The sequence below is a fragment of the Octodon degus genome, unplaced genomic scaffold (genome assembly GCF_000260255.1).
Source record: "Octodon degus isolate 3935 unplaced genomic scaffold, OctDeg1.0 scaffold00005, whole genome shotgun sequence".
Taxonomy (NCBI): Eukaryota; Metazoa; Chordata; class Mammalia; order Rodentia; family Octodontidae; genus Octodon; species Octodon degus.
The window spans coordinates 23,012,269-23,025,869 of record NW_004524581.1 but is presented as its reverse complement, the minus strand read 5'-3'; the positions used below and the strand labels follow the sequence as shown (position 1 = coordinate 23,025,869).

At 47.7% G+C, this 13,601-nt stretch overlaps 1 protein-coding gene across 1 annotated transcript in view; it reads left to right on the top strand.

Moving 5' to 3' along the window:
* Ptk7 (protein tyrosine kinase 7 (inactive)) overlaps positions 1–13,595 on the top strand; it is a 60,485-nt gene extending 46,890 nt beyond the window's left edge. The window contains exons 16-20 of the mRNA XM_023719760.1: positions 435–667; positions 1,391–1,471; positions 11,301–11,452; positions 12,250–12,428; positions 12,737–13,595. Of these exons, the coding sequence (XP_023575528.1) occupies positions 435–667; positions 1,391–1,471; positions 11,301–11,452; positions 12,250–12,428; positions 12,737–12,897 (806 nt within the window). The 3' untranslated portion in view covers positions 12,898–13,595. The remainder of the gene's footprint in view (positions 1–434; positions 668–1,390; positions 1,472–11,300; positions 11,453–12,249; positions 12,429–12,736) is intronic.
* The last annotated feature ends 6 nt before the right edge of the window (positions 13,596–13,601 follow it).

Sequence of the window (13,601 nt, the reverse complement as noted above, 5' to 3'; positions counted from 1 at the left end):
AGCCAGTTGCCTCGCAGGGCTGTGCGAACCAATCAAATCTTGCCAGCAGGGACCAGGGCTATACAGGAAATAAGACTTGTAGCAGAAGCTCCAGCGGGAGGGGCAAGGCTGAGGAGCAGGGTGCCCGCGCCCGACACTTAATAAGTCACCAGTTTTAGAAAAAAAAAAAGTCACCAGGTTTCCTAGGCTGGCCTCAAACTTTGAATCCTCCTGCCTCAGCCTCTGAATGCTGGGATTATAGGCAGGTGCCATCACACCTGGTTCATTTTAGTTTTGAAGTCATTGAAGCCTTGTCGGGGGGGTCAGCAGAACCAGGGCTGGTTCCCACCAGATTGGGAAAGGGGACACCAAAGATCTGAAATAGGCCCCTCTTCCAAGACAGTAGCCTCTAGCCTGGGTACAGGCCACTGGCTGACAGCTAGGCCATCCCCCAGGAAAGAGTGAGTTCGGTGAAGTGTTCCTGGCCAAGGCGCAGGGCCTGGAGGAGGGCACAGCTGAGACCCTGGTGCTGGTGAAGAGCCTGCAGAGCAAGGATGAGCAGCAGCAGCTGGATTTCCGCAGGGAGTTCGAGATGTTCGGGAAGCTGAACCATGCCAACGTGGCACGGCTACTGGGGCTGTGCCGCGAGACTGAGCCCCACTACATGGTGCTGGAGTATGTGGACCTGGTAGGTAGAGGGACAAGGACCCAGGGTCTTGGGCGGGGAGACCTCTGCCACCTGCTAGTATCTTCAGAGTGCCCTGCTACCTGTCCTTACTGCGCCCTGTATTTCCAATCCCTGCCTATGGTCCTAAGTCCTTCTGGGGCTTCGGACTGTGCATAGCCGCCTTTGGTTCAGTCCCGTCCCCCCCCCCCCGGGTTTGGTGCCACATTTAGACAAACTGTTTTGAACCCTACCTTAGTCCCCAGTTCCTCTTATGGTGAGAGTGCTCACCCTACTTGAGATTCCTCTCCTTTCCACCTTGTGACTCCCAGGGCTCTACTTCCTTCTTCATCCCCCGCTGCCCCTGTCCCCTTGGTCCCTGAACTGCTGCTGCTGTCGCGTCTTCCAGTTTGAGTGGGCCAGGAGAAAGTTTTTTCTGTTTGCTGCTGGGACATTGTGGTTCCTTTTATGGGATTCTGAGCTCCTGCGGGCAGTTTCATCCCCAAGACCTGTGAGGACAGGTCGGGGGCTGTGTCTTCCTCTTGGCTAGCTGAAGGCAGAGGCTTTGTCAGGATGAAGGGATAGTTCTCTTGACTGAGAGAACCTGGAGCTGAGCTTTCTGCTGGCTATGAATTCTGTGGGGTGTGGGCTTTAGGCAAAGTCATGTTCTGTGCTCCTGCTGGTCTCAAACATCAACTAGGTTAGATGCTTGGAGCCCACTGGGGTACTGGCCTCTTTTTTTTTTAGGGAGACCTCAAGCAGTTCCTGCGGATTTCTAAGAGCAAGGATGAAAAACTGAAGTCACAACCCCTCAGCACCAAGCAAAAGGTAAGGATGAGTGGAGGGGACAGAAAGGTCCACAAGGTGAGCCAGGAGCAAGGGCAGTCGTGGTAGCCAAGGTGCCACACATTCCATACTCCCTGTGATAAATTTCCACGTGTTATCTTACTTACCGATATGGTCCCTTGAGCTGTGTGTTACCAATCCATTTAGGGGTGAAGAAACTTGAGGCTTAGAGAGGTTGATGTCTTGTCCAGTAATAGCAGCTCATTAGAGCTGGGTGTGGCTGCATAGGCTCACTGCTGCAGCCTTGCTCTTAGTGTGAGGGCTTTGTTGTTGTCCACGCTAAGTGCTTGGCCAGAACCAGCATGGTGAACCCTGGTCCCGTGTCCACAGGTTACCTCTGTGGTAGGCATCCAGCTGGCGGGTGTATAGGATATAGTGGTGGATTGTAGTTGAGTAAGTGCAGTGTTAACACACTTAGGGCTTGAGGACTACCCAGAAAGAAGTCAGACGGAATGTGTCCGGGTCCTTGAGGTGGGCAGACAGCTGCAGCTGACAAAGGAGGCGTCCTGGTAATGATGGCCATCAGAGCTCAGTTCTCAAGGCCAGGCAGCTGGATGGCAGGAAGAGAATGACTTCAGGAGAGAGGGGACTAAGGTGCATTTCTGAGGCCAGGAGAGGAACAGACAGGTGCACAGGAAGTCAGTTACCTATGCCTTGGGACCCAAGGAGTCCCTTTGATTGCAAGTCATTGCCTACTTTTTAAGCCCCTCTCTGGTGCTTTGTTGCCGTAACATGTTCAGTTTGATGAGGGAGCTTCAGGAAGTTAGGCGCTATATGCTCTGAGGATGAGACTTTGTATCATTCAGGGAACTGCATTTTAATAGTGCAGCCTCGGGGCTGGTGAGATGGCTCAGTGGTCTAAAGCACCTACTTAGAACAAGCTTAGCAAAGCGCAGGGACCGCGGTTCAATCCCCCAGCTCCACATGCCAGCCAGCCCGCCCCCTGGTGGGCTGAGCTGGCCACACACACACACACACACACACACACACACATAAATAAAAATTAAAAAAAGAAAAGAACTTAAAACTATAAAAAAAAAAATAGTGCAGCCTTGTTTGGCAGCACCACCTGTAATCTCCACACTCTGGGAAGGCTAAGGCAGGAGGACTAGCCTGCCTCCAAATAAAATAAAAATAAAAAGAAGGGCTGGGGTTGTAGTTCAGGGCAAGGGCTCTGGGTTCAATCCCCATACACACACACACACACACACACACACACATACAATTTAAGGCTGCCTCTTGGTGACTAGTATGTTTAAAATGTTTATGAGGTGCCGGGGCAATAGCTCAGGGCATAAGCACTTACCTGGCAAGCACAAGGACCTGAGTTCAATCCCCAGCCCCACATGCTATGCGGTCTTGCCCCGGATCCCTGGCATGCCTTCTTGGCTCAGGAACTGGACATGGTGGCACATACCTGTAATCCCCGCATTCTGGAGGTTGAGTCAGGAGGATCTTTGCAAGTTTGAGACCAGCCTGGGAGCTACAAAAGTGAACACAAGGCCAGCCCGAACTGCATAGTGAGACCCTGTTTCAAAAAATAAAATAAAACAAAATGTTTATGATTATAGTTTTATATAAAAATACATTTATTTTTATTTTATTTTATTTTATTTTTGCAGAACCAGGGATTGAACTCAGTACCCTGTGTTTGCCAGGCAAGTGCTTGTTCTACTGAGCTATCTCCCTGGCCTAAAAAATACATTTTGCTGGGGCAGGCAAGATAGCTCAGTGGACTCAAGCGCTTGCTTATGCAAGCTTAGGCAAGCACAGGGACTGCAGTTCAATCCTCAGCACTACATGCTGTGCCAGCCCTGCACCCAGGGTCGGCTGAGTTGGCCAGAGTCAGGGTTTAGTGGCGTATGCCTATAATCCCAGCACTGGAGAGACTGAAAACTAGAGGATCACTGAGTCCAAGCTGCGTAGTGAAATCCTGTAACAACTTTGTTGTTGTTGTTAGCCATACTTGGTGGCTCACACATGTAATCAGCAGTCAGGAAGCTTGGGTTGGAGGAGCATTGTGTGTTTGAGACCTGCCTGGTCTCTATAGTGAGTTTCAAGGCCATCTCTGAGACCCTGCCTAAAAACCACAACAATAACAAAAAACCTATTTTACTAAAAACCAAAACTTCCACACTGTATTGGATATACTTGGTATTCCCTATCCAGTTCTTGTTTTTTCTTGGGTTTATGTTTGTTTTTGTTGATTTGTAGATTTTTGTTGTTGTAGATTTGTTTTGTTGTAGATTTGTTTTTATATTTAAAGATTGAACCCAGGATGTAACACATGCTTACCACTTAGATATACCCCCTTGCCGTTTATTTTTTTATTTTTGGGGTAAAGTCTTGCTGAGTTGTCCTTGAACTTTGATCTTACTGCCTCAGCCTCCCAAGTACTTGGAATTGTAGGCTTGCGCCACTGTTCCTGGCACACACTCACTTACAGATTAAATCCAAGGTCTCCACATTGACCAATATCTCCAGCTCCTGTATTGTAAGACAGTGTCTTGCTAAATTATCTAGACTAGGTTTGAACATGTGATCCTCATGCCTCAGTGTCCTGTAGTGCTGGGATCACAGGCATGTACCATCATGCCCAGCTTTTTTTTTAAACCCACTAAATTGGTCTTAAGACCCATATGGGTCTTACAGAGCAATTTAAAAAGCCCTGCTTTGGAGGATTCCAAGAAAGTGAAACCTCTTAGGAAGTGTACTTCCTGTGCCGCTTATCTGCGAGTGCTCTATCACTTTCTATTGCCAGGGCCCACAGAAGTGGGATGAAGGAGGAAAAGTGAAGTTCTCAGCATGGTGGGCGAGTAGGTGGGGCCTCTCCCTGGCCAGCTTGTTAAGACAAGACACTTCAGGATAGCAGTGGGGCAGGACAGATGACAGATGCATCCTGGAGGGTTCCCTCCTTGTAGGCAAAGCCAGCTAGAAAAGCTAGTAAGAGGACGTGGTGCTTCCTCCAGGGGATTTCTTGCCCCAAGCCCAAGCTACTCTTTTTTTTCTTTTTTTTTTTTTGCGGAACTGGGGATTGAACTCAGACCCTTGCGCTTGCTAGGGAAGCGCTTATTCCACTGAGCCGTCACCCCGGTCCCATGGGAAGAGCTCATTTTGTCACAGGGGCTGGGCTAGAGCTTCAGTGAGCCATGGGGGTGTTGAAGTTAGGAAGGAAGGGGTAGATAAGGTCTTGACCAAAGAATAGGCCTTTATAACATTTGAATTAATCGAGCCACCATCTGATGCAGTCTTGTCCAGCAGCAAGGAAATGCTTAATTGGCTTGGGTTGAACAGAATTCCCTTTTACTATCCTCACTTAGCCAGTATTTCCAGAGGCGTTGTCTCTCTGGAAAGACAGCACCTTACTGACCATGCCAACTCTTGTTTTCCTTGCTACCACTAGATTGTGTAGTTTGGAGCTAGACCAGAGAGGAATTGCAAGACAGTGGAGGCTGCGATAGTTATCCAAGCCACTTACAGATAGGACCACGCCCAGGGGTTTTGAAGCCCAAACCAGAGTTGGTTATGTTTGTGATGACCATGGCCTCTAGGCCTTCTTACCACCAGAAGTATTTGGAGCATCCTGAGGATGATTTTCCACGGGTTCTTTTGGGGTTGTGGCCTGTATTTCCCCCCCTGTAGATACAGTGCAGCCATCCATCTTCCTGACCTGTTTGTTAACCCTCTCACTGGCTAGAAGCTGTCCAGAGATCTGTGTGTCTTCATTTTGATAAAGAAATGCGTCAAGGTGAGCGTATTTTCGCACCTGTGAGGGCATCATTCAGTGCTTCTGCATCAGTCGCTCTCAGCAACATGCTGCTGTGTAGGCAGGTCCTGTCTGCTGATGGTTTGAATCAGTGCTGTCCCATGGAGATGCCTGTAATGCTGGAATATCCTTTGCTTGTGCTGGTCTCTGTGTCATCACCAGCTTCTTGTGGCTGCTGAGTGCTTAGAACATGGAGCTGAATTTTAGATCTTACAATGTTTTGATTAACTTAGATTTAAGAGCCACACAAGACTAGTGATGGCTGCTGTAGGTAGCACAGGTTTAATGCATTGTTTCTGAACATTCTTCATCTGAGAATTACAGGAGCACAAAGTACATTTTGTACCTCAGCCCTGCACACACACAAGAAGCATGATCAATACATGGAACATGGTGAATGTTTACATTAAAAATTTGTGCCAGGCTTGGTGGCACATACCTGTAATCCCAGTACTCGAGAGGCTAAGGCATGAGGATCGCTGCAAATTTGAGTTCAGCCTGGACTACGTAGTTAACTCAAGGCCAGCCTAAACTACTGGGGCCAGGGAGATGGCTCAGTAGAATAAGTGCTTCCCTGGCAAGCGCAAGGGCCTGAGTTCAATCCCTAGTTCCGCAAAAAACAAAACAAAACAAAAAACCCCCACAAAACTACATAACAACACCCTGTCTCAAAAACAAACAAAAACACTAATTAATTAAAAATTTATTATAGTAAAAGACAAATTGCCATTTACCCCTTTGAACTCATTTAGCCCATCATTCTTGCTGCTTTCTGAGGCAGTTCTTGAAGTCCTCTTTTGTGAGTGTCTTTTCATGGCTGTCTTGCTGTACGGAATTGATTAAAAATGTTTTTGACTATTTTTGTCAAAAACATCACAGCATGTCCTTGTCCTCCTTGTTCCAAGATCTGGTCCTTCTGGGTCTTCCCTAAAGTCAAAATGATCATGAAAGGGATTCAGCACATCAATGAAACTGTGACACCACTAAAGGTACTCACGGAAGAGGACTTCCAAACCTGCTTCAGGGAGTGGAAAGAACAATGTTTGATTGATTGACCAATTGATTTATGAGGCAGGTTCTCAGTTCAGGCTAGCCTTGAGCTATACTTGAACTCATGGCAATCTTCCTGCCTCACTCAGTCTTCCAAGTGCTAAGATTAATTAATTAATTTGTCTTTGTAGTACTAGGGATTAGATTTAGGCCCTCATGAATATTAGACAAGTAAGTATCACTGAGGTACATCCTTAACCTTTTTTTTTTCTCTTATCCCTTCTGTTTTATTTTTGAGACAGTCTTGTTAAGTTGCCCAGTCTTGCCTCCAACTTAAATCTTTCTACCTTAGTCTCCCAAGTAGCTGGGGTTACTGGAGCGTACCATTGTGCCTAACTGTACTTGAATATTTTCCTTTCATTTATTTTTCTAATGCTGGTTAAAGTCAATCAGTTCCCTTCGTAATGCACTATGATGGTGCCTGTGGTAGGCAAGCACCAGTAGAGGCTGCCTGCGACATGCCTGGCAGGGCACACACTGAGAAAGGCTGTTTTGGGAGGACTCCTCTCTTGGTAGTTAGGTGCAACTCCCTTGTCTGAGACCCAGGAGCCAAACTGATAAAGTCACTCTGAGCCAGCCATGGATGCCAGTTCCATAGCCAATAGCTGCCCTCTGGGCTTATCACCGGAGGGCAGTGACCCAGAAGAGGCAGCTGTGCTGTTGACAAACACCTGTAATCACAGCTACTAGGGACAGGAGCAGAAAGATAATGAGTTTAAGGCTAGCCTGGGCCATCTGAGTGAGACCCTGTCTCAAAATAAAAAACAGAAAATGTTAGAGGTGTTGTTAAATGGTAGAGAAACTTTAGGTTCAGTCTCCAGTACCACAATAAGAAGAAGAGGGGCCAGAGAGATGGCTCAGTGGAAGAAGTACTTCCCTGGCAAGTGCAAGAGCCTGAGTTCAATCCCCGGTTCCGCCAAAAAAAAAATAAAAATAAAAAAAAGAAGGAGAAGGAGGAAAGGAGAGGAGAGGAAGAGGAAGAAGAACAAGGATTTTTGTTTGTTTGAGAGAGGGTCTCACTATATAGTCCAGGCTCCCCTTGAACTCACTGTAACCTAGGATGGCCTTGAACTCCTAGTGATTCTCCTGCCTCAGCCCCCAAGTGCTGAGATTATAGGTGTTCACCAGTGTCTAGCTCAAGAGCAAGACTTTGGATATAAAATGTGCCGAGGAGAGTGAGCTTTTTCTCATAGACTCTTGTGAGGAGAGGCTGCTGCTCCACCCAGGGCTGGCACACAGTAGGTGGCTAGCAGTTATCCCTTCCCTTCCTTCAGTTATTTATGTAGTGGTGCAGAGGCTGGATCCCAGGTCCTCGAGATGCTCAGCATGCGCTAGCCCTGCCTTCCCTCGCCAGTGCCTAGAAACTCAGCAACAGCCTCTGCCTGCTCCTGTTCCCTGTTTGTGCCACTTGAACCACAGGAGTATAGAATCAAATTAACCATAAATAATCCTTGATTAATCCATAATGTGCTCTTATTATTGGTCTGCACATAGCCTGCTTTTATATAGTTACTGTTGTTATTTTTTAATGTCGTTATTGGCCGTGTGTGTGTGTGTGTGTGTGTGTGTGTGTGTGTGTGTCTGGTAAATTTTAAATTTTGGCATATCATAAGTTATTTATTTTTCATAATTTTAAAGAATATAAGGATAGTCCAGCAATCTGTAAACCTTTGTCCAAATTCAATTATTTATATTTGTCCCATTTGCTCTGTTATTCCCTGTTTTACATTTGTAGACATAGTATTGGTTCTTACGCATTTTTTTTTCCTAAACTATTTGAGATAAGCTGAAGATGGGCTTCTGATCTTTGCCTTTGGGTGTGTGTACAATGATGTCACTGGTTCTTAGTTTGTATTTTCTTTCTTTCTTTCTTTCTTTCTTTCTTTCTTTCTTTCTTTCTTTCTTTCTTTTTGCATTTCTTTGATTGTGGTGATTCTGGTCACTGGCCATGCTCCGCGGTTGTGTTGTGTGGTGGTGACTTCTCTCTGAAGGAACCTGAGAGCAAGTCTGGATGCCGAAAGAAACACACAGACAGCCAGGAGCTTGTCCACAATTTGGATGGGTCCCAGGCACCTTTTTGCTGTTCTTTTTACCTGGTTTTATGCATGAGGTCCATCCAGTGTGGCCCCCAAGGTTTGGGTAAAGCCACATGGGTGATGGGACCAAGGCACTTTAAAAAGACCAGAAGTGCTGGTTTTACTCCCTGCCAGTGACCTTCTGTCTCTACTGGTGACTCTGTGCTGTGGATATAGTGCCACAGCCCATTGCTCTCTTTGCATCTGTTCTTTCCCCTGGAGCCCTGTCTTGGGCAGACCTGTTATGTCCCACTGGAACTGCCCTGTGTAGTTTATAGAGGATGCTCAGTTAGTATTTATTCAGTGCATTAACAGGCTTTGAAAATGGTGATATGATGGGGGCCTGCCCATTAGCTCAGTTGTTTAAGTGACAGCTTAAACAGAACAGTCACTCTCAGGTTGCTGTGGTTCGATCTCCAGATGCTCAAGCCCTAGAAGACCTGCCCTGAAGGCAGCATGAGCCAGCCAAAAAAAAAAAAAAGAAACAAAAAACATGCTTCTGAAAATGGTGCATGACCAGAACTACAATGAATGTTTACAGTTTAAAAATAAATTGTTTACAGTAAAAGATACATTGTCATGAAGCTCTACATGGCCCCTCATTTTGAACACACTTATCCCATCTTGCCACTTTCTGAAGCAGTTCTGGAAGTTCTGTTTGGTGAGTGTCTTTACAAGATCTAAAAAAAGATACAATGAATGCTGAGTGCCACTATCAGAAAGGCAGGCTCATAACCATGGCCGTGTGTCCTCATTCACACAGTCATGGTTATTCACTGGATCTGGCACCATGAGATCTCTGCCTTTTCCCCAAAGTCAAAATGACCATCAAGGTAAGTATTTTGAATGGATTTAGGACACTCATGAAAAGGGACTTCCAGAGCTGTTTCACAAATCGGCAAGATCATAGTGAGCGAGAGGGTTTTGAGAGGGGTTGATGGCAATTTTTCTTCTACTATAATATATAATAGATGTTTTGTTTGTTTTTGAGACAAGGTATTGCTATATAGATCAGGCTAACCTTGAACTCACTGTGTAGCCCAAGCTGGCCACAAACTCAAGCAGTCTTTTTGCTTCAGTCTCCAGAATACTAATTTTATTTTTTCTTTTTTGGTACCTGGAACCAAACTGAAGCAGGCACTTGTGCCAATGAGCTATATCCCTAGCCCCAGAGTGCTGAGATTATAGGCATGCACTAGCATTCCTAGCTGCTATAATACGTGTGTGTGTGTGTGTGTGTGTGTGTGTGTGTGTTTTGAACGCAGGACTTTATACTTGCCAGGCAGGTGCTTATGTCGCTGAGTTATATCTGCAGCCCTAGACTGTTTTCTTTTATTTGGTACTGGGAATTGAGCTGAGGATGTTGTGCTTCCCAGGTAGGTGGTTGTGCTGCTTAGCTGTGTTCCTGGCCTTACAATAGACTTTTTAATGTAAATACACTCTGTATTTTATAATCAGACTTCATATTAGATATATACATTTAATATATAATGTATAATACATTCACATGGGTCAAAGAAGTGTTGATAACAAGTCTCCCCAGTTGTCATACATGATGGAAAATAGTGTGGTGGTATTTGATAGTGCTAGAGGTACTCGTATTCCACCACCCACCCCTGGCATCTTAGAGAAACTCATGTGTATGCATACCTGTAAGAGTGCTCCAGGGGCTCCGTGCTTACTAGCCCAAAACTGGAAACTCTATTAGCATTAGAATGACTAAATGATGGTGTGTATTCATGAAACAAACCAAGTACAGTAATTTTTTTTTAAATTTATTTGGTACAGGGTCTCACTATGCAGCTCAGATTCATAGTGATCCTCCTATTTCAGCCTCCCCAGTGCTGGGATTATAAGTGTACACTTTGGCTGGTGGGATGGCTCAGTGGTCTAAAGCACCTACTTAGAACAAGCTTAGCAAAGCACAGGGACCGCGGTTCAATCCCCCAGCACCACATGCCAGCCAGCCCTGCCCCCTGGTGGGCTGAGCTGGCCACACACATAAATAAATAAATAAATAAATAAATAAATAAATAAATAAATAAAATAAGTGTACACTTGTTGGCTGGCTCACTGTGCCCAGGCCGAGGCCAGCCTGACATGTAGTACTGGGGATCAAACCCAGGTCCTTGCGCTTGCCTAAGCAGGCACTTAGACCACTGAGTGAGCTATCTCCACAGCCCAGTACAGTGTTTTCAAAAAAAGACTGATCTCAGCCAGGAAGTGGCACATAGCCTATAATCCCAGCATATAGTCTGGAGAGGAGGCACAAGGTCACAAAGTTGGGTCCAGCCTGAGCAACTGGGCTTGACTATGTCACAAAATAACAATAAAAAGAGCTAGCCATGTAGCTCAGTGGCAGAAAGCTCTCTTGGCCTATATGAGGCCTAGTTCAACTCCAGCCCCAGGGCGGGGGTGGGCTAGGGATTACCTCTTGTGATGAGAGAGAAAACATAGCATTGAAAAGGAAAACTGAGGGGGGGTGTCAGTGGGGTGCTAGCATTATTGGTTTTCATTTTTTGCCCTTAGAAACGGAGTCTTGTATGCCTCTACATTCACACAAACACTTTTCACATAACACTTTTTTGAAGTTTAAAAAAAAAAAAATCAGTCCCGTCTTAAAGCTTGAAGCTCATGTTACTTTTTCACTCATGTGGTTGCCCTGTTGTACCCCTCCTCCACCACCCCGCCTCCTCCACCACCCCATGTGCTGCTCTCAGTCTAGCCCTTGATGGGAATGGCATGGTGCCACACACTCCATTCCCTCTAACCGAGCTTCCGATGAGGGGTGCACGATGCCCATCTTACAGAGAAAGAAGCTCAAATTGCCATAGTATTGGGCTTGGAGACCCTGCCAGGGGCTGGTGTTCACCTCAAGCCCTCATCCTGAATTGTCTGATGGGCCCCTTTCTCTCTCCAGGTGGCCCTGTGCACCCAGGTGGCCCTGGGCATGGAACACCTGTCCAACAACCGCTTTGTGCACAAGGACTTGGCTGCTCGAAACTGTCTGGTTAGTGCCCAGAGACAGGTGAAGGTATCAGCCCTGGGCCTCAGCAAGGATGTGTACAACAGGTAAGGAGCCCAAGTAGGGGAGGAGGCTAATCTAAAACTGGAGGCCCAGGGTGGAGGGAGACCCTTCCCCTCCTCTTCCCAAAAGGGCAGCAGGGTCCACGTCCCTGCTGGTTGTAAATTTTTTCTAGTAATAAAAATGATAACCCTCAAGCTAGATCTAATGTGGCTCATGCCTTTAATGACAGTACTGAGGAAGATTGCTGGGAATTTGATGCCAGCCTGAAGCACATAGCGAGCCCCTGAGTAAAAAAAAAAAAAAATTCCTAGGCAAACTTCCCAATAGTTCATGTGTAATATAACTGGCTCCCTCTCCAATGTCCTGAGTTCAGTAATTATTATTTTGAAGCCTCAGAACTCAGGATCATAGCCACACATTGCTCTCAGGTGTTGTAGAGCCTGAATGCCCCGAGCACCCCACTTTATAGTCACCCCAGTTCATCTAACTGTTGCTTTGGTCATGATTGGTTTATCATCAATAAAGCTCTTTCCTTTTGACAAGTTCTTGTTTTCCACATTTTTAAAACTAATCTAAAAAGGATGTGTGATGAATAGCTTTCTTTTCTGTTAACATATAGGCAAATAGGATTCTTAGTAGTATATTAAGCCATCAAACCCCACCGGGGTACCCCTACAGTGGACCCAGAATTCCCTGTGTGCAGTGGACATTTCAATATTTTCCCTGAGTGCCTTGGTGGGGAGAGGCTTGGCTGGCCTGGGGTGGAGTGCCAGCAGTGGGGCCCTCCTGGGACCCCAGTTCTGTTTGCCTCACCCCTGCCTATGTTGCCTTTATCCTGCAGCGAGTACTACCACTTCCGCCAGGCCTGGGTGCCGCTGCGCTGGATGCCCCCTGAGGCTGTCCTGGAGGGCGATTTCTCCACCAAATCTGATGTCTGGGCCTTCGGGGTGCTGATGTGGGAAGTGTTCACCCATGGGGAACTGCCCCACAGTGGGCAGGCAGATGATGAGGTGCTAGCAGGTAGGCAGCTGTGGTGCTTCCCTGGGGGATTCTGGATTTGGGGCTGGTGTTCAGCAAGCACACGGCTTTTGTACAGATTGCTGTGGACAGAGCCCTTGTTCCCAGCACCTGCCCCAGCTGCTCTCAGCCTTGTCGAACAACTTGCTTAACTCCCTTCCCTGGAAGCCACAGGGAGGAGGGGCTCCCCAAGTCAGTGCCCAACACCATCAGCCCTTGCTCCCTTGTCACCTTCACTCATGCTGCCTGGGGACCCACGGAGCACTGCATAGGCTAAGTGCTTCCCTTACCCTCTGCCACCTCCTCTGCAGCTCTGCAGGCTGGCAAGGCACGGCTCCCGCAGCCCGAGGGCTGCCCTTCCAAGCTCTACCAGCTGATGCAGCGCTGCTGGGCACCCAGCCCAAAGGACCGGCCCTCCTTCAGCGAGATCACCAGCGCCCTGGGGGACAGTCCCCCAGATGGGAAGCCATGAGCCGGATATGGCAGGCTGTGCTGAGGATGGCATGGGCAGGGGAGGATGTCCTGGGGAGTCTGCAGCATGGTGGGCAGAGCCCCATCCCCCTGGGCCCTGAGGTCTCTTCCTGGGCACAGCCGAGATCTGGGCAGTGCCTGGGCCTCCCTCCTTTCCCTTCCTCTCAGCCTTGGGGAGGCTGATTCGGACCCAGGCCAGGTGGCCAGGGCCTTGGGCTGGGCAGCTTTCTCTGCCACCCCCATCTTCATCAGGGACAGTGTGGGTACCTCAGGTAACCCCAATTTCTGGCCTGTGGCTTCTCCCTCTGACCAGGTGCAGCTCTGCTACTCCTCTGCCAACTCTGCCTGGAGGGCTGGGGTGGGTGGCTCCTTCCTGTACCCAGTCATGCCCATAGGCCCCACCTGGGCTCTGGACCAGGGCTGTGGAGGACACAGCAAGGGTCCTCCCATGTGGCTTGACACAGTCACCCAGACCCGGGCCTCCTTGCCCTCCTCTCCTTCCCTCATCCTAAGTGCCTGGCAGATGAAGGAGTTTTCAGGAGCTTTTGACACTATAGAATCCGCCCTTTTTGTATGCACCATGGGCGGCTTTGTATGTAACTACAGCGTGGGGTGGGTGGGCATGGGAGGTGAGGTGGGCCCTAGAGGAGCTGGGAAAGATGGGCCACCCCCTCACATCTTTATTGTTGTTCTGTTTGTTTTGTG